The sequence below is a fragment of the Cotesia typhae genome, unplaced genomic scaffold (genome assembly GCF_013202065.1).
Source record: "Cotesia typhae breed Kobodo isofemale line unplaced genomic scaffold, CoteBio_Ctyphae contig_5, whole genome shotgun sequence".
In the NCBI taxonomy this organism is placed as follows: domain Eukaryota; kingdom Metazoa; phylum Arthropoda; class Insecta; order Hymenoptera; family Braconidae; genus Cotesia; species Cotesia typhae.
The window spans coordinates 5,460,190-5,480,467 of record NW_027423757.1 but is presented as its reverse complement, the minus strand read 5'-3'; the positions used below and the strand labels follow the sequence as shown (position 1 = coordinate 5,480,467).

The 20,278-nt window shown below is 33.7% G+C and overlaps 2 protein-coding genes across 15 annotated transcripts in view; one reads left to right on the top strand and one right to left on the bottom strand.

The window, feature by feature from the left end:
- The window catches only part of LOC141531521 (disks large 1 tumor suppressor protein-like), a 309,925-nt gene that overhangs the window by 58,466 nt on the left and 231,181 nt on the right, over positions 1–20,278 (bottom strand). The gene's annotated exons all lie outside the window — the stretch shown is intronic.
- On the top strand, positions 567–6,591 carry LOC141531527 (uncharacterized). The gene is made up of 2 exons (XM_074249415.1): positions 567–1,515; positions 6,129–6,591. The coding sequence occupies exons 1-2, from the start codon at positions 1,086–1,088 to the stop codon at positions 6,269–6,271; spliced, it is 573 nt and encodes a 190-aa protein (XP_074105516.1). The 5' UTR covers positions 567–1,085; the 3' UTR covers positions 6,272–6,591.

The window sequence follows — 20,278 nt, the reverse complement described above, 5'->3', positions numbered from 1 at the left end:
TATAAAAAGACTGTAGATATATATACGTAAGACATTTGTGATGTTTCTTTAGTATTTGGAAAATGTTGAGATAAGTCTTGAAAGTGTTCCGTAAAGACGATAGTAGTGGTGTACGACAGGTGTGCTAGCAAAAGCTTAATGGTAGCACTTTCTTCGGTATAAAAAAAATATAAAAATAAAAAGATAAAAAAATAAGTATTTGAATTTTGTTAAATTTACACATTTATGGAATATCGATTTTATTATTTCGCTCAGTTTATTCTCACGCTTATACATAAATTCTATTGAATATTATACACACTGCAAAATACGGGTAGGAAGTTCTTAATGAAATCAATCGGACGCTTTTTTATAATAGAATATTAATTTAAAAATAGTTATTAAACTATTTGACCTTTAAATTTGGAATATGACGAATAATATTGTAGTAATTCTATTTTTCAAAAAAAGTCAGCATGTCAAATTTTGTGGGATGCGACGTATTAGAATAGCAGTATCAATATACAGAAATAAAAATAGCGAAATACGGTTTTAGTTCACAGGTATTTAATAAATAGAACTGTGGGAGTACTTTTCCACTCTCAAATTTTTCCGTCAACCACCGTACTCTTTGGGCCATAAAATCCCTTCCCCGGCATCCAAGGGGCTCATGACGTCACGAGACCCCAAGAACACCGCTGGGTTAGAAAAACTAACACCCTCGAGAGTCAAGGGGGCACGAAGCAGATTTTCCTCAGCCTCTGAGATACGCGCATCAGTGGTTTATGACAACTGGTCCTTTTCCCATACTTAACGTATCATAATATTGTAATCGCGGAGTACCACCTTGATACGTAGACTTATAATAAACTTTAATTATTGTATCAGCTTACAGATAACTATATTCTACGGGATTGTCTAATTATTATAAAACTTAATTAACTTCATTCGAGTGTTGTAAAGGATATAGTTATCAATTGAATAAATTGTTAAATTAAAGAATTAGACTACTACAGAGTCAGAAGTGGGATACACTATCGTGCTCATATAAGTGAATAGTGCAGTAAATAGGGTGGTGAATAGTGATTTTCAATAGAGGAAAAATCATGAGTCGTGACCGAAGGTCAAGGCGGGACCGTGATCATGAAAGTGACCGTTACCGGAAAGATCGTCATAGATCCCGATCACCACACCGTCACTGTGAACCACCACCTCAGGGGAGAGGTTCTTCCAATTCTCGATTAGATCCACCTGTACCAAATAACCGACAGACTGACAGTGAGGCCAGCAGCAGCAGAAGCAGTGAGCTCCTGATGATTGAGAAACTCACAGAGGTCCTTTCGGGTTTCGCACAAACAGCACGTTCACCAAGACCCAGTGGTGGCTGTTTCACCAATGAGAAGGCGATCCCGGAGTTTGATCCTAAGGAAACCAACCTATCTGCTGCGGAGTGGATTGCTAAGGTCAGCGCGCACGCTAGGCTTTATGGATGGGACGAGCGGACAACTCTTTACATGGCGACATGCAGGCTTAAAGGTAATGCAAAACTTTGGTATACAGAATTGCATGATTCGCAGTTAACGTGGGGGACATTCTCTTCATTAATTGCCGAGCAGTTTCCGGGCGAGTCGAACTACAGCAAATTATTTAAAGAAGCCGCGAATTTCGAATGCGCCGCGGGTCATGATCTTGTCGCGTACTCTTTCCTTAAAATAGGTAAATTAAAGAAATTGAAGCTCGAGATACCGGAGAACAAATTAGTTTCGTGCGTAGTTGGGGGGATTCAAGATGATTCGATCCGCACTACTTTGATGACTCATAAATTCCAAACTATTGCGGAACTGAATGAGCGTCTCGCAAATTATGAAACTACGCATAAATTAAAAGATAGGAGTAAAGACGCGAAAAAGTCACACGCGCGGGACTCCAGTAAAGTCAAAACTCGGGAAGAGAAATCAAGAAACGTTTGTTACGGGTGCGGCAAATCTGGTCACCAACGCTACAACTGCCCAGAGGGAGATAATACCAAGCCAAGAAATCCGAAATCCAACAAGCAATCATCGGATGAGGACCTGTGTGGCTATTGTAAAAAGCCAAACCACTCGGAGAAAGACTGCTTCACCAAGCGACGGGATGAAGCCAGGAAGAAGAAATCTGCATGACTAGATGTATGCTCAGTCGAAGTTAACAAACCGATAGTAACATGCGTCGTGAATGAACAAGGAAAGGAGTGTATGGTTGATTTGGGTAGCGATTGTTCAGTCATACGAGACCGCGAGGCTCGCTCTTTAGGACTAAAGCTAAGACCAACTCAAGAAACACTGTCCGCGTTTAATCAGTCCGTGGTAACCCCAATCGCGAGAGCAAAACTGAAGCTCAAGATCAACGACATTACCTTCAAACTAAAAGCGTACGTGGTCCCTGACGATCAGCTATCAAGGGACATCCTTATTGGCCGCGACATCCTCAGAAAACCCCGAGTCAAAGCTATCGTAGACGCCGCCGGTATACAGATCATCAGAGACACCATTGAAGTACACATGGTTGACTCCGGCAAGCGAAAGATAGGAATAACTGATGTTTGCTGCCCGGGAGTGGATGAAGATACGCAAAACAAACTCGTAAATCTTTTAAACGAATTCCGGGACTGTATCGCGCTCAACATGAGAGAAATCGGCAAAGCCAATGGGACAACTATGAAGATCCGGCTGACAACTGACGCACCTGTTCATTCAGCACTACGACGGTTATCTTACGACGAGCGTAACAAAGTTAAAGACCTAGTCAAGGAACTATTGGACGGGGAAATTATTCGGGAAAGTCATTCGCCTTATGCAAGCCCAATAGTGGTTCGCCATAAGTCCGGAGGAGATATCCGCATGTGTATCGATTTTCGAGGAGTTAATACGGTTACCATTGTTGATCCTCATCCTATTCCTCATATAGATGACCAGATCGATCGATTAAGCGGAGTCGCATATTATGTAACACTCGACTTGAAATCCGGATTTTACCAGATTCCTATGGATAAAGACTCTGTTAAAGTGACTGCATTTGTAACTCCAGATGGTCATTACGAATTTCTACGTATGCCGTTTGGATTAAAGAATGCACCCGCTGTTTTCCAAAGAGCCATAAACACTGCTCTTGGAGAACTGAGATTTACAATAGCTCTTGTGTATGTCGACGACATTCTGGTTATAGGCTCAAGCATAGCAGAGGCTTTCAAAACCTAAGGCTTGTTTTGAAAGCACTTAAAATTACAACTTTACGCTCAATTTAGATAAGTGTAAGTTCTTTCAAACAAAGATCGACTATTTGGGCCGGGAAGTATCCAGGGATGGAGTTCGTCCAGGCGCTCATAAAATCGAAGCCGTTAAAAACGCAGAAATCCCCAAAGACGTAAAAGGAGTACGTTCATTCCTTGGCCTTGCGGGATACTTCCGGAAATTTATTAAACACTTCGCTCAAAAGTCTCGCCACTAACAGACTTATTGAAGAAAAACAGTCCATGGGTTTGGACTGAAAAACATACTGAAGTCATAAACGAAGTAAAGGAAATATTAACAACAAGACCCGTTCTCGCTATTTATGACCCGACCCTCGAAACCGAGGTCCACACAGACGCTAGTTCAATGGGTCTTGGAGCCATACTCATGCAGAAGCATGGGAATGAAAAGAAAGTTGTTTCCTATTATAGTCGTAAAACAACACCAATAGAACAAAAATATCATTCGTACGACTTGGAAACTCTCTTGGGGTCGTTGCAGCTCTCAAAACCTTTCGCGTATACCTGATAGGGATAAACTTCACTGTAGTCACTGACTGTAGTGCTGTGCGGGCCACAGCTGTAAAGAAGGACATACAACCACGTGTTGCCAGATGGTGGGTATATCTACAAGACTACAATTTCGACATTGTGTATCGACCTGGCGCTCAAGGAGCGCATGTTGATTATTTAAGTCGGTATCCCATCGAATGTTTAGCTATCGATGTCACTCCCAGTGAGTGGATCAAAGTTGCTCAAATACAAGACCCCGACATTGAGACAATCATGAAGATCCTGGAATCGGGAGATAGTCAAGCGAGTACCAAACATTATTTTGAAATCTATGACCTTAGGAATGGAGTAGTTTTCCGGAGAACCGAGAACGGTAATAGATGGTTAGTACCACGAGCTTCTCGGTTCCATGTCGTGAAAATGTGTCATGATGATCAGGGACACCTCGGAATTGATAAGACTCTTGGGAAACTGCGCGAACATTATTGGTTTAAAGGCATGAAGAGATTTGTTTCAAAATACGTTACTGCATGCTTACAATGTCTGTATTATAAGTCTACCTCTGGCCGCAAGCCTGGCATGTTACACCCCATAGAGAAGGTCGCCCTTCCTTTCCACACAATACACATCGACCATGTGGGTCCGTTTGTTAAAAGTAAACGAGGCAATACCCAGATACTAACTATAGTTGACGGGTTTACTAAATTTTGTATTCTGGAACCAGTGAAGGACGTTAAAGCTAAGTGGGTCATTCGAGCACTGACCCAACTGTTTTCACTTTTTGGAGTCCCCTCGAGGATCATCAGTGACAGAGGCACGAGTTTTACGTCACAGCTGTTTGATGGCTTCTGTAAAGAATACAACATCAAGCACGTCCTCAATGCAGTGGCAACACCAAGGGCGAATGGACAGTGCGAACGCATGAATCGCACGTTGCTGAATTCATTAGCTACTTCCAGTGCTGGGGCAGCTGAAGACCAATGGGATAGATTTGTGAAGACCATCCAGAGCGGTATCAATAGTGCTACCAATCGGACTACACAGAAAACTCCAGCTCAACTTTTACTTGGTTACAGGCCCCGCAGTATGGCAGATTCTGTTCTTTTAGGTTCAATTCAGAGCTCGTTGGATGCCCTAGACCTCAGAGAGATGAGGGAACAGGCAAAAGCAGCTACGGGAGTTGAACAAGGAAAGCAGAAAGCCAGGTTTGACGCCAAGCGGTCCAAACCACCACAGTACACTGTCGGCGACATCGTTGTGGTTGCTACCAATCCAGTCGCGACTGGACAAAGCAACAAATTAGTCGCTAAGTCTAAGGGTCCATTCAAGGTCACTGCAGTGCTGCCCAATGACCGATATGAGGTCCAAGATTTGCGGGAGATGCAGAAATCCAGGGGACAAAAGACTGTCGTAGCGGTTGACAGGATGAAAAGATGGATATCCTTCAACGCACTGGAATAAATTATGGTGAGATTATGATTTTTAATCAATGTTGGTAGTTTGCAGGTCTCAGAAACGTGCCTTTGGGTAATTTGATCGACCAAGAAGGGTGACCGGAACAACAGCGAGTACTCTGGCGTTTAGGATCCATAATAGGTCTCCAGAATGCTCGACGGTGAGCTGACTCCCATGGGACCAACGACGAGTTGGGTTGCCCGGATTCAGTAACCGTGCTGGTCTTTTCTGAGAACTCCGAGCCACTGGGGTCAATTAGACATGGCAGTGGATGCTCGATCTCACCTACCGCCAAGTCTGGAGCTTTTGAGAGCCCGGCAGCTTGTCACTGTCGGGAGATACTATGGAGGTTCCAGGCGTCAGGCACGACTATTTTCGCCAAGTCTGGGACTTTTGAGAGCCCGGCAGCTTGTCACTGTCGGGAAATACTATGAAAGTCCCAGGCCAGTTAGGCGTGGACTGTTTTACCGAGTCAGTTGCCCTCTTGGTTCCTGGCCATTGGTCAAGGCAGGTTCGGAGGACGCTGGCCTAGGTTGGACCAGTTGGCCGCTAGTTAGAGTGTCATGCTGGGCTTCAGTCAATAGTCTTCAGGGACGTACACTCTAGCGCTAGGCTCAGACAACTCAGTATGTGGATACCTAACTGAGGTCTCATCCTGAACAGGCATCCGTGAACCGAACCGTTTGGTAAACACGGAAGGCTTCACGGGGTAAGGCCCTGGAATGGTTGAGAATCCTAACTTATCCTATCCCTAGGCGCCACTTGGTCGCTATTGCGGGTCAATTCACGCTCTTGGGTAGAGATGATCACTCTGACTAGAGGAGTGTGGATTGAGCGGCGATAGTTACCTTCTTGTAACTTTTATTACCCTGATCGGGTCATTAATGAGGATTTGTTTGGATGAATTTTTCAGATCCAGGTAGTCAAAGCCGAGGACGGCTTGCGTGGTCAGGAGAGGCCGAATGTGGGAGTACTTTTCCACTCTCAAATTTTTCCGTCAACCACCGTACTCTTTGGGCCATAAAATCCCTTCCCCGGCATCCAAGGGGCTCATGACGTCACGAGACCCCAAGAACACCGCTGGGTTAGAAAAACTAACACCCTCGAGAGTCAAGGGGGCACGAAGCAGATTTTCCTCAGCCTCTGAGATACGCGCATCAGTGGTTTATGACAACTGGTCCTTTTCCCATACTTAACGTATCATAATATTGTAATCGCGGAGTACCACCTTGATACGTAGACTTATAATAAACTTTAATTATTGTATCAGCTTACAGATAACTATATTCTACGGGATTGTCTAATTATTATAAAACTTAATTAACTTCATTCGAGTGTTGTAAAGGATATAGTTATCAATTGAATAAATTGTTAAATTAAAGAATTAGACTACTACAGAACGAAAAGTTGGATTCACGTGTGAAATATCGATTGAAAATTTATTGGTAATTTATTGTGAGCGTATAAATCATATATATATATTTATATATAGATACTCATACCTATAAATAGATAAGGTATCACGTGTTATCATTGTAGTATTTAATGATAAAGATAAATTCGATATACATATAAATTTATCTGTGTAATTATAAACATTGTAAACACTGTTATCGATTTCATAGTGTAATGACTCTTTAAACACATCAATGAAATCACATGCGTGATTTAAATAAACTAATGTGTGGTAATGATAATGATCATAATAGTAATATAAAATAAATCGACAATTGTCTAAATAAAATTTTATTATTATTATTATACACAGGTATTTATCGCTGTTGAAATAATGATACTTTAATGAGATTTTAAAATTTATCCAAACAAAGTGTACTTCAAAGTTTGCGCTCCTGTACTCTGCGTGATTTTAATAAATTTACTCGTGCTTTATCTCGCGTCAGTTTAACTGTAAAGAGTATAATATATAAAGGATATTATATTATATTTATTTACGTTTTTTCTAATAGAAGTACATCATATTATACCGTGTAGTACAGTGAATAACGGGTATCGTGTGAAACGCGACGATTACAAGGGCGGTGAGGAAAATAACCGTATATCAAAGAAAGCTATGCACACTAATAAATTTTTATTTATAGTATTTATTAATAATTTTAACTTTTAAGTCAATGTTTATCTTTTATAATTTATCAGGCTTTGTTATTTATCATTTTTTATTTATTATCGTAGAGCGCGTATTATACTGTTTTTAAAAAATATCAATTGACAGATTGTTCGTAATGTAAAGGCCGTAAAATATAAATAGTTCAAGCTATATTACTTAACTTTATTGTTGTATTATACGAACAAGGTGACGTCAAATTTGGTGACTGAAAGGACTGACGTCAATGAATAGAAAAATTTATTTTTATATTATGTTTTCAAAATATTGTAATATGGATAAAGTGAGACTTGGTGTAGAAAAAAAAATCACTTTGTGGATAAAAGTAAATTCTTTATCACAAAGTTTGTAAGGATAAATTCTTAATTACGAGTACTTGAAGCTTGGAAAAGTTAAGAAAGGAAAACCCTTTGAGTTGATAGACTGGATTAAAAAATACTTTCGTGCACTCAAAGATCTTACTGCTGATTTGTTCATTTTTTGTGCTCTTTTAACTTTGTGAAATTCGAGTTTTTAAGTCATTTTATCACTTAAGTCACTGATTAAATAGATATAAAAACACTTGGAGAAAAAATTTTAGTAGAGCTGATAGATAAAGCTTATTGCTCAAATTCAACGTGATAAATATTACGTGATATTGAATAGTAATAAAAACTAAAAATAATATTGTAGTAGTCATCAGAATAAAAATAATTAATGTAGAACTTTACACCGTCAATTTCATTAAGAACACGTGTTAGTCAGCGTTATTTATTATTTGATTATTTTTATCGCGTTGATTGTGGAAAGTAATTGAAAGTCTTAATTAAAGTTATTATAATATAGGCGCAGTATTATTATTATTGTTTAGATGAAAATTCTTTATCCGTTTTTAAGAATATCCAATTTTAACTGTATAGTAACTGAAAAATTTGAGCATGGCTCCATAATTTTTTTTTCTTACTAGAATAAGATATTTTTTGAAATAGATAAAAAATTATTATCCCAACAATAATAATTTTTAAAGTTAATTACACACGAAATGATAAATATCAAAGTCAAAATTCTTAATTATTATACTTTAACATTTTAGACATTCACATAGCGAACATTACTGTTTGAAATTGTCGCATTTAAATGATAAATATTACATAGTAATTATCAAAATCACGATTTTACTGTTTGAAATGGTAATTTTTAGCAGTTGATCATTATTTAATATAAATCGACTATTATTTATTACAGTTTACTTTTTTCCGTGTATGACGCAATTTAATTCAGACTTTAGAAAACTGCGATGTGGAAAGGTTAAACTTTATATTTTTAATTTAATATACATATGGATGAAAGAGTCTGACTATAAACGAGAAAATAAAAAAATGAATCCCAAGAACTCTTTTCTAGAATTATAGCTGGGCACGATATACAGACATATATCGTATATTCCACTATAAGAAGAGCTTTTGAGGAATGACGGTAATTTCGTCGTAGCAACCAGCCGGATGCAAGAGTTTTACGCCTTCATCAAGGGTACGTCGCGTGCAGTTTAACGATTTTAGTTCTATACGCTAGACTGTTGGATCTCTTGAGGAATTTAACAGCGTACTTAGGAATGTATAAATTAAAAAAAAATACTCTAATAAAAAAACAATTTCAGAATTTTTAAACTAACCAACGTCGTAACTCGATTTTATAGCTGATAAAAAAAAAAAAAGAAGATTAGGAAATGGTTATTTGAAACAAGGGTTTGCAAATAGATGAGAATTCATTTGTTGAATGTCACTCAGCACTTACTGACCGGTGTGGCTCTCAGTTCTCCTATTCTCATTCCTATTTCTCGACTTCATCCTCAACGGAGTTTATAGGTATTACCGGCTGGGCCACACCAGTCTTTTCAGTCAAGCTTTCCTCACTATTTCAAAATAGACTGGTTCCATTTCTCATCAAGTCCAATTTAGTTGAGAACACGAAACGCCAAACTAACATAAACTGCCGGACTACGTTCAGATAGCAGTCAATTCATTTGTATGGATTTACTTTATACAGCTTCCGTATAATTTTCCGAGTACTCACAAATCGTTTTCGGAATTTATTGCCAGGCTAAAATACCCAGCTGTTTTGCCGTTTTGTCTTATCGATCTACTTATTACATTTCTATACGTAGAAATATTGTTTAGAATAAATTTAATATAATATACTAAGTGTATTTTTTTTTCTTTATTTGTTACAATATTTGTATTTATTTTTTATAAAGAATAATAAATTAACTAATTCAACAAATAATTAAATATTTGAATAAATTCTAAAGTGCGTACCAAAACGTTAAAACAATAATAATTTCAATAGCAAGCGATTGAAAATCCGTAATTCAAAAGTTATTTCAAGAATTAATTAAGTCCAATAAGTCTCGGTGAACTCGCGTGGGAAATTAGTAACTCTTTCAACTCTCGCAAGTTTACCATAATATTAATATTGTTACTATTGCATTTGTATACATTATACATGTACTCAAAATTTGTACATTGAATAAATAATAATAACTTGTAATTCGCGAACTGATTAAAATTTTCAGGCATAAAAATAATTAAATACGTATATCGGATGAAGAACAGTTACATAATAACTTAATAACCAAAAGTAATCAATAATATAATTACAATAACACCAATAAATAATTTCTGATAGTCATTGACACGGAGAACAACGCGCTGAATAAAGTATCGGATAATTGATAACATAAAGCGAACAGATAATTAAATGAGAAGTTAATTTGATCGACTGAACAATTAGTTAGCGGCGTGCAAATCAGAATTGTAGGAAAAGCGGTATAACGTCTGGGAAGGCTAAACCACAATTGCTCCTCCTTGAGAAATCCCTTCAGTCACGCTGAGGAAACACACAGCGTACTCTCACTATAGTACTCCATACTGGATACTCTGCCCTGCACTCAATATGCAGTATGTAGTCTGTAGTATGTAGGATGTACCTTAGCATTTCGCACAGCATACCATACCCTCAATTCTATCCCATACTCGAGCTGTCTGCCGCGAAATGGATGTGTCGGCAGTCTTCCGTGAAACATACACTCCATTCAACTGTACTACCACGTGCTATATATTCATTCCTCTTGCGGTGAACCCAAAATTGAAGAGAAACGGAATATCGACGGATATATTAATCCCCCGCGTACTTATTAACGTTCTGATAATTACTCTTCTGTAATTTATTTCATTTCCGTTTTTTTTTTTTTTTTGACCATAACAGTATTTTATGTAGACAGTTTACTTGAAATAATTTATTTTCTTTCAAACAAAAATAATGACAATTAATATGGGATCAAAAATCATTTCAAAGAATTCAAATATTTAAAATCTTTATTAGGCCAAAAAATTGTTCTATACTAATAATCAAGTATGTATTATATTCATTAATGTATTTTAAGTCCTGAAATCGAAGTAAAAAAAATTCAATGTTTCAAAGCAAAAGAAAAAACAGCAAAAAAGCAAAAATAAACATTCGCATAGGTTGAGTTTACTACATTCAAATTTTTATAAATTTATAATATTTTTACTGTAAATATCTTTCACTTTAAAATGCAAGTGACACTATATCACTGGTAAGAGCAATTGATCCTAAATTTTTGAGCTAAGAACATTATTCTAAAGAGTTTGATTATTTTGAATCAAATAGAAATTTTTGTCTAAAGAAATTTTTTTTGGTTTAAGTAAACTTTAATTAATTCAAAAATTTGTTCTTTGAACAAATTAATTTTTTCTGTGTGCTCGATTTAAGACAACACAATTCTTCGAAATGGTTTTCTTGGTTCGTTAATTTTTCTTTTAATGTAGACATAAGCTTAAAAAACAATGTTTCAATTTTAGCATGTATTGCAGAAACAACGTTTATAATAAATAAATAAATAAATAAATAATGAAAGCCTTGAACTTGCTCCTTGTATAACCTACAAGAATCAGGACCTCGCTCGCGATTTTCTTACCATCCAACCGTGAATGTATTTGCATCAATGATAATGGTTACGAGGTCGTCCCGGCTGGTTAGCACAATCATACAAACTGATCGCGTGGCACACATAATATAGACAAGTATATTATCACCAGCACTATTACTACTTCCAGTAGCTCTGTAGCCATCGGAATAACCCATACAGCAACCAGTTATCCAATGAGTTACGAAACCATCTATGCCTATGCCTATTACTATATAATACATCATATACTCAGATATTTATGATGCATGCTCGTACTATCAAATAGCTTACAATTGATTGAATTGCATACACGCACAATTTATATTAAGCACACACTCGAGTCCATTAAATCCACATGAACAAGCTGCAATAATGGTCGGAGCATGTGTGATATCCTCGTCACGTCATATCACAAAAAACTTTATTACTTGTTACTTATGACTCCTTTTTGATAACCGAGAATGAAACGCAGTATGTACATATAATATAATACATAACAATATGTAATATTACGTCTCTTACTTGACTCGACAAAAGAACAACGCTATTATGTTTTATTGCGATGCACATAAAAGAACTGTCACACATCCACATCCTCATTCATTATTTAAATATTTTCAATGCTACACTCTTAACATTTTTTGTATATTTAGTAACATTTTAGTGTACAAATATGTGTAAAAATTATACATCGAGTCTGCGAAAAAAATGTATTCATGTATGATGTAAAGATTAGTTTATTATATATTTAAAAATATATTGGTAAGATTACAGGACAAAAACACGTTAAAATAAAAAGCTAGATTTAAAAAAAAAAATTCAGTACGTTCTATATCTACACTGTTAAAAAAAATAATATTTTACCAAAATGTATTGAAAGCAAATATCCGTGTCGATAATTATACTTTTTTAATACAACGTCCGGTGTTAAATTTATTAACAAATTTTATAGACTTGTAAATTAAAATCGGTAATAATGGTAAATGGACCTCATGTACTTTCACGAACTCAAATATGTGAGAATACAAAAGATAGTTTAAATTGAATATTTTATGTTATCTCCTAACATTTTACGAATGTATATTGAGATTGTAAAATTTTTTAAAAATTTTCTTATTTTATGGATAATTTTGGAAAATTTATTCTACTAAAGTTTGATTTTTCTTTTATAAAATCCGGGTTAGCATTTTTTCGTGTTTGTGACTTTTAAATTACATATTTACAAAAATTAGCATACTTAATAAATAGATTTTCAAATTACAAGGAAGTATCGTAATATTTCTTTGCATGAGTTATAAATTATTTTCGCAGACAATTTTTTAAAAAGTTACTTTTTTTTTTTTTTTTTTTTCATTAACACTGGAAGTATCTAATATAAAATAAAATACGAAACATTAATATTAAAATGTGTAACGTGATGCATTATATCAACACAGCCTTCAAATGTGAATCATAACATGTTATTACTACAAACAAATCCTTCATGTGCAATCTATTAATCTCTGCTCGATAATACATAACAATTTAATATTCATATAATATTATGTTTCATAGACTTATAGCGATTCTATCGTCAAGTGAATTAATGAATTAATTATTCCGCTGATTTCAACCGTATATTTGTCAATTACTCATTTCTTTAAAAGCCAATGAGCGCCCCGGTTGATATGAAACCGAAACTAAACCGATTACTCAAATTTTAAATTTGTCAATCGGTGCTGGTATCAAAAGGAATCAAATATGTATTCTTCTACATATGAAATGTTTGTGACAACTGATCTCATTTTGGGTTTATGTTTTCAACAGTATCGAAACCGAGCTCATACTTAAAAGCTTAATGATTATAAATTCTCCCAAATAATATCAATATAATTAAAGATGCTATTTATTTCATATGATTTTTTATTATATCAGAAAAACATAACAACAACTGTACAGTAGTATGATGACTGAAATAAAAATTGACGAATGTCGAGAGTACAACGGTTTACATTGAGGAATACAGTATTTTTAAGTGGCGATGACTCACCGTATCGAGATTAAACAGGCTCGAGACTTTCTTCAGAAACCCGTCTTGCGACTTCTTCTTCCTTCTCGTAGCCATGTCCTTTACTCTTAGCGATCAGAGTTTACCAATTCAAACGTGAATTAATCCAAGGCTGAGTCTTTACTCAGTAATATATCAGATCGTTATTATCGTATTAATGTACTTTTTTCAAATATCAATGCACATCTTATGTGTCAAATCAAACTCACTAATTAAATCTAGGGTACAGTTTCAGTCTCACCAACAATTTATATATTTATTACAATGAATATATTACACTTTTTTTTATTGCTCCATCAATCTCTCGTTTTATTGCCTTGTGACACTATTGCAACCGCAAAAAAAAAAAAACAACAATAAAAAAATAAATTAACACAATTTTACGATCAAAATTTTTTCAAGTATAAAAAATTTTTTAATCAGTAAATTGTAAATAATAAACAAACTTTGGAGTAAATTTTTATTTCAAACTAATTTTGCCTGTTTAGATTTTAGACTTAAATTTTTATTTATTTAAACTCTATTCTATTGTAAAGAGGAAATACTGGCGTAGTTGAACGATAATAAAGTACCAAGTGTACTATCGTATTGCTCGTTGCTGCCCTAATGTCCCTATCCGTCAGTTCGCAGGTGGGTATTACTCTCACGGTCACATGTCCGCGTTGTCGTTTGTGTTGTTGCTACTTTTATACATATAAATATATATATATACGTTACGAAATATACATACGTTACGTGTTCAGTAATGTGTTGTATGTATGTATACCCATGTATAGTGAGTAAATGAGAGAGAGGGATATAGTAATAAAATGTGAGATAGAGCAGAGAATGAGAACGAGAGTCGGAAGGACGAGTTTGTTGTACAAAAAAAAAAAAAGAGGGGGCTGGAATCGAGTACCGTGACTACGAGGGTCCGGGCGTAATCCTCAGTCAGTGCAGTCAATTTTTACTTTTTTTTTTTTTTTTTTATTAACATTATTTTTTGACGGGACAATATCAATTGTCGCTGACGCGCAGGTGTACTATACTCCAAATGATTTCCTTCAAATGACTGATTAAAAAATTTTTTACACGTGGGAAAAGCTCTTATATTTTAAGTAAAATCTTCGTAACAAAACTGCGAATTGATGAATAAATTATTAAACTCAAAATTTTACCGTTTTGTTATTTATTTAAAGACCATTTAGAGACCGGAAATTTAACCGGTTTAATAAAGCTCCGTTTTGAAATGAAATAAAAAATATTAAAAATGTAAATTTGCTCCAAGTTAATTTAATACATTAAAACTTTTTCGACACTGGACACTGAGCACGCGTGTAACTTTAAAATCACTGTCAACTGTAATATATTTAAGCCGCATTCCACGCCTGTTGCGTCGTCGCAGTCCAAGATCAACGACTTAAATTTCCCTCCACAATCTTTCACATGTAAAATATATATTTAAACAAAATACATTATACATCCATATCCACATAAATAATATTAATTAATATCCGAGGCGTATATTATCAACAAAAGTACATACTATCTCACGCTATAAAAACAAATAAATAAACAAACAAACTTTTTTTTTATCAACTAAACACCGATCTAACACCATAAATAGTTACTTAACAACAGTATTAATTTTTTGATTCTGGAGCCAGGGAAATTTATCGTGAAACAGGCGCCCGGAGAATAGGCTTGGACATGGTTCACGGCGTCTCGCGTAAACAGGTTGCACAGAGAAGTCGTTCTCTGCCCCTGTGGTACGTACACCTACACGTCACCACGTTAACACAAGCCTTCTCAGCACTACTACACTCCAAAAGTAGCCCCCACCATTTTACTAAAATACCATAGACTTTGAACTAACTTCACGGTGCACTTAAATATACTTTATAATTTAGTCTAAAGTGCCGGCAAATTCTACGACCGGCTTATTTAATTTTCTATTCAAGTAAAACTTTTCATTTATTCTTACTCAGCCCTTCATTTTATTAAATATTTATTTATTTTATTACTTTTTAGCTACAATTTCTACTTTAACGATAAAGAATTTGAATATATTTGCACTAGTATTATACATTTTATTTTATTTCAATGGCGGCAGTTCTTGCAGCTCGCGATTGTCGCGACACTGGGTACCGTAACCGCTGACGTCATCATACATTTACTATATATTAGCTTGTATGTGTATTTATGTTATAAGAAAATACTATTTTACTACTGTAGTATTTGGTCTACGAATCTACAAATAGAGAGAAATATTTACTGGTATAATAATAATAATAATAATAACATATATGTATAATATGTAATGTAGTTAGACTAGATAGTATATTTAGACTTAACTAGACGGACTAGACTGAAGACTGAAATTATTCATGACGAATATAACCGAGTGCTTACGAATTTTCACGATTGCGTGGGTGCGATCTTGAGATATTTTAAAATATTAACTGATCTGATAATATTACACTGTTAGAAGGATTAATATTTGGTATTTTTTTTAGTTTATTAAAGAATTGTATCGTTAATAATTAATTATTAACAAACAAATCTTTTCAGTACCAATAAATATTTTAAATTTAAATTTAAAGTTGAATTTATGAAAGATGATTTATTGTGGTAAAAATTAAAATTTAAATTTCGTAATTTTCCAGGATGAAAAATGCCGGTTGTTAAAGTTAAAATTTCATTTTATTTAAGAAGATGAAAAACACTAAAGAGAAGTAGAGAATTCACTGTAGCAAATGTACATGACCTCAACATCTAGTGGGAACAATATTCTTGGCTCTGTGCTCGCCAGGGTCATGAAGCATTCAAATTTCACGAGAGTACTGAGTTACGCGTAGTGTAGCACAAACATGAGAACTAAATAGAAAGGAGATGAGAGGAGACGAGAAAGTAATAAACAGGATGAGCTGATAGAAAATAATAGGCGGAGAAGAGATTGTGGAGAGAGGATCTCAAGCTAACTGAACTCTTTTTTTTAAAATCGCTCATGGCGGGACAAAAAATAAAATGAGTATTTTAAGTGTGTCACCTCACACTTGGAACAGACGCCCTCGAGCTATGACCCGGAAGCTTTAGTGATTCTTAAGAGGACATCGAATCAAAAGAGAAAAAAATATTCAATGTTATTGCGGTGCATGATGAGTGTGTTGAGGTTAATTTTAAGAGGCTGAATTTTTGGATTGTACATTTACTTTTTTTTTTTAATTTGTATTTTTACATATTTTATCAGCAATTTTTATTGCTATTGTTTATTTTATTAAAATTTTTATCATTTTCTTTAATTTTTTAACAATTAAATAATCAATTATATTGATTAATTTTATATCCACAATATTGTAATTCAGATAATTATTTGTTCCTTAGTTACTAAAACATTTCATACAGAACAATATCCTATCATGAAATTCTTGGATGACCTGACATCTTTTGAATGCAGCCGACACTTGAGGGTCGATAAAACAGAAAGAGATTCACAGCGCAAGCGCAGTAAAGGGTTTGAACAAACGTCATGTTATATTTAAAGGCCAAATGAATATTGATCTTTTACTTTACTCTAATAATTCCGTGATAAGACAATTTTTTCTCATAAACTTGATCTTTAAATTGATATTTTTAAATAAAGATGTCTTTTATAATGAATTTGTCAGAAAAAAATTAAAACTTTTCGAGTTAACGATTACAAGGAGCTAAAATTATTATTATATGTGTTAAACGAAGACTTCAGTGCAATGGTTTTTTATATTTTTAAAATCCGTCCTGTAAGTGCGATAAATAAATTATTGAGATAAAAATAGGTGTGCGGAAGTTTGATTTTGTACTGCTTTATTTGGGCAAAGTATATTTATTTTAAAATGATTTTCATATTTATTCAATTTAAATAAATTAAATAAATAATCAAAATTTTTTTCATGAAAAAATTAATTCAAAATTTTATTTTTTGAAATTTGTTTATAAAAAAATTAAAGTAAATTTTTCATAATAATTCATTAATAGAGGTAAATTTATTGAAAATATCAATTTAAAAATCAAAGTCATGAGAACAAAAATTTTTTTACGAATTTTTAATATTTAAAAATCTATCCATAAACAAATTATACAAAAAGTTTTATACAACAATAACAATTATTATTATAATCAATCAAATATTTGAATATTTAATTTCATTTTATTCATTTTGTTTAAATTGCTCTGATATTTTTTTAAATGCACAAATAAAGTAAAAAATGTTTCATCCTCGAATTCATCGAAAGCTTTTAAATAGCAATAACGTAAAAACAAATATTTTTTCATCAATTTAGCAAGAATTTAATAAAAATGTTGCAACTTTTCGTCCGAATGAATGCGAGTAATTTTTAACTTGGTAATAAACGAAAAAAAATTTCAAACGTGATTTGTCATGTAAATTTTCAAACTGAATTCCTGTACATAAAAGTCCCGCTGAAAATTTAGTGATAGAACAGAATTCAATTTCCAGTGGGTAGGGTATAGGATTGCTTCAGTACTAATACTGACGTGGGTACGACTGGGACTGGGACGTGTTGAGTGCCCAGCAGTAGCAGCGTCAACCCCTGAAAAATAGTATTCTACTCACAACATTCTCGGCCTTTCATGTGCATTCACTGTTTCAACATGCGCTCAATCGTTTGATGAATCTGCCTGTCGATGGCTCATATTTCGTAAATCACAAAAACGTGCAAAATTGGAACCAGGAAAATGGGATAAAAATGTTAAAAATAATAAACACAAAAAAAAATTTTAATTGTTTTGTTAACTATTTTATTAGCAAAAATAAAAAAATAGGAACAAAAAAAAATTAATTGGATTTTGGATAAAATTTTAATAATAAAAATAATTATCAAAACTCAGCTCCACTGCGATAAATCAGTGCCTCGATCTCTTCAAATCACTCCATGCGATTACATCCTAATAATTAAAAATAAAAAAAAATTATAAAAATAAATGAATGAAAAAAAAAAAATGAATGTAATTAGTGACAAATAACAGAAAAGCTTGAAGAATGCTTCGAGCCAATTTAATTGTAAATAAAAGGTCCCATTGTGATAACGTGCTAAGTATCAAAATAATTTATCGTGAAATGAAACGTGCATACGTCTAAAAGTTACGTTAATTTTGTTTTCGTTCTGTGTTGTCATAGTATTACTGCTATAACTCCTAGTACTCCTTCTTCTACTCAAGCCTGTACACCACCAGGACGTAGACACGACATTTTAAACAAATTGCATGGAAGAGAAGCAAACTTGCTGTACTCATTATACGATATTAAATTAGAAAATGAGAGTAACTATCTTCAGTTACCATCACACTCACTCTCGTGGAAGTTAAGTGTTCCAAACTATAGTAGCCGCGGGAGTTGACAAGCCTTCAAGGCTACAACTCATTTACGTAATGGGTTTGATATAAAAAATATTTAGTAATAATAAAAATAATAATAGTTTAATAATTATAAATTTTACTTATTGTGAAATAAATATTCCATTTGGAAAATATTTTGCTTCTGGTAAATACTTTTAAAATAATAAATAAAAATTGAGATTTAAAAATTGCAGAAATTTTTCAGTATATTGAAAAATATTGTGTATTGATTTATCCTAAAAAAAATAATTAAAGCGAAATTCTAATTAAATTCTCTCTTTAAATTTAATGTTGAAAAATTATTTTCCAATTTTCAATTACAGTAAATATTTGCTTGAATATTGATTGTACGAGAATTAATTACAATATAATAACATATTTAACTTCCGAAGTATAATAATGAGAATAACAACCCATCAACTATATTAGCCGATAAAATTATTAAATTCACATTTCTAACAATGAATGGATAAATTCAACTTTAAAATTTAATTACTGAGTATTCAACCGAACGATAGTCACTCAACAACATATTACAGTTTGTAATTAAACTTTTAATCAAGTCATATATATTATAGATTAGGTGAAGCGCATAAATGATTATCAATAATTATGCGGGTAATGATAATGATAACTGGAAAAAATAAATTGTTTTAATAAGTTTAAAAGGGAAGAAAAAGCTGACATATGTTCTCCCTCCGTATGTATAAAAACGTGGTCTTTAGGTATCGCTTGGAAAGCTGATAAAACTTTTTCCACTTGAGGATATTACGTCTAAGAAGATTTGGTAGGATATCCCCAGGCAAATCTCGTTTGAATTTTAAATTTTTTACCTCTTATTCTTACTCAAACTTTTATTCAAAATTTTTTACGTCCGGTCCTCTCTCTTTCACTTAAGGGTGTAGTGGTTACTCGCGGAGATACGTGTTGAGGTTTTTACTTTTATATTTATTTTAATGGTTCAGGATAAGAAGTAGCGGCCCTATCCTGTCCGGCGACTACGTATATATAGCAATAAAAAACCGAGCTTTCAAAAGACGACACTTTTATAACTACCGTTATACATCAGAAGTAATTTCTAAGTATTACAATATTATTATATGAAAAGTTAAACCCAAATCCGAGAGGTTATTGGAAAGTGTTAAAAGTTAAATGGAATTTTTTTTTTTTTTTTTTTTCTTATGTGGAGAATAGCTGAGCAGAAAATAGAATGAAAAATAATCAGAACACTCGGATTGAAAAAGCCCTAAACAACGGTCTACTTGAGACTGAGTATCTATTGACAATTCATTCGACCGGTATGTAGTCTCATCTCGTCGGTCCGTTCGTTTTTCTCTACTTATGTCTTCAGAATAGTGGCCCTTTGTCCTCGTGTCAAATATGGAATATAGTATTGAAGGGCCACGAATTTTAATAGACATTATTTCAACGAGAAAAACCCACTTTATATCGGGATATTGATTTTTTACACACTTTTTATTTTAACCTCCATTTGTTATTAAAAGATGAAAGCTTTTTCATTTTGTACAGCGACCAGAGATTTTAATTTACCGA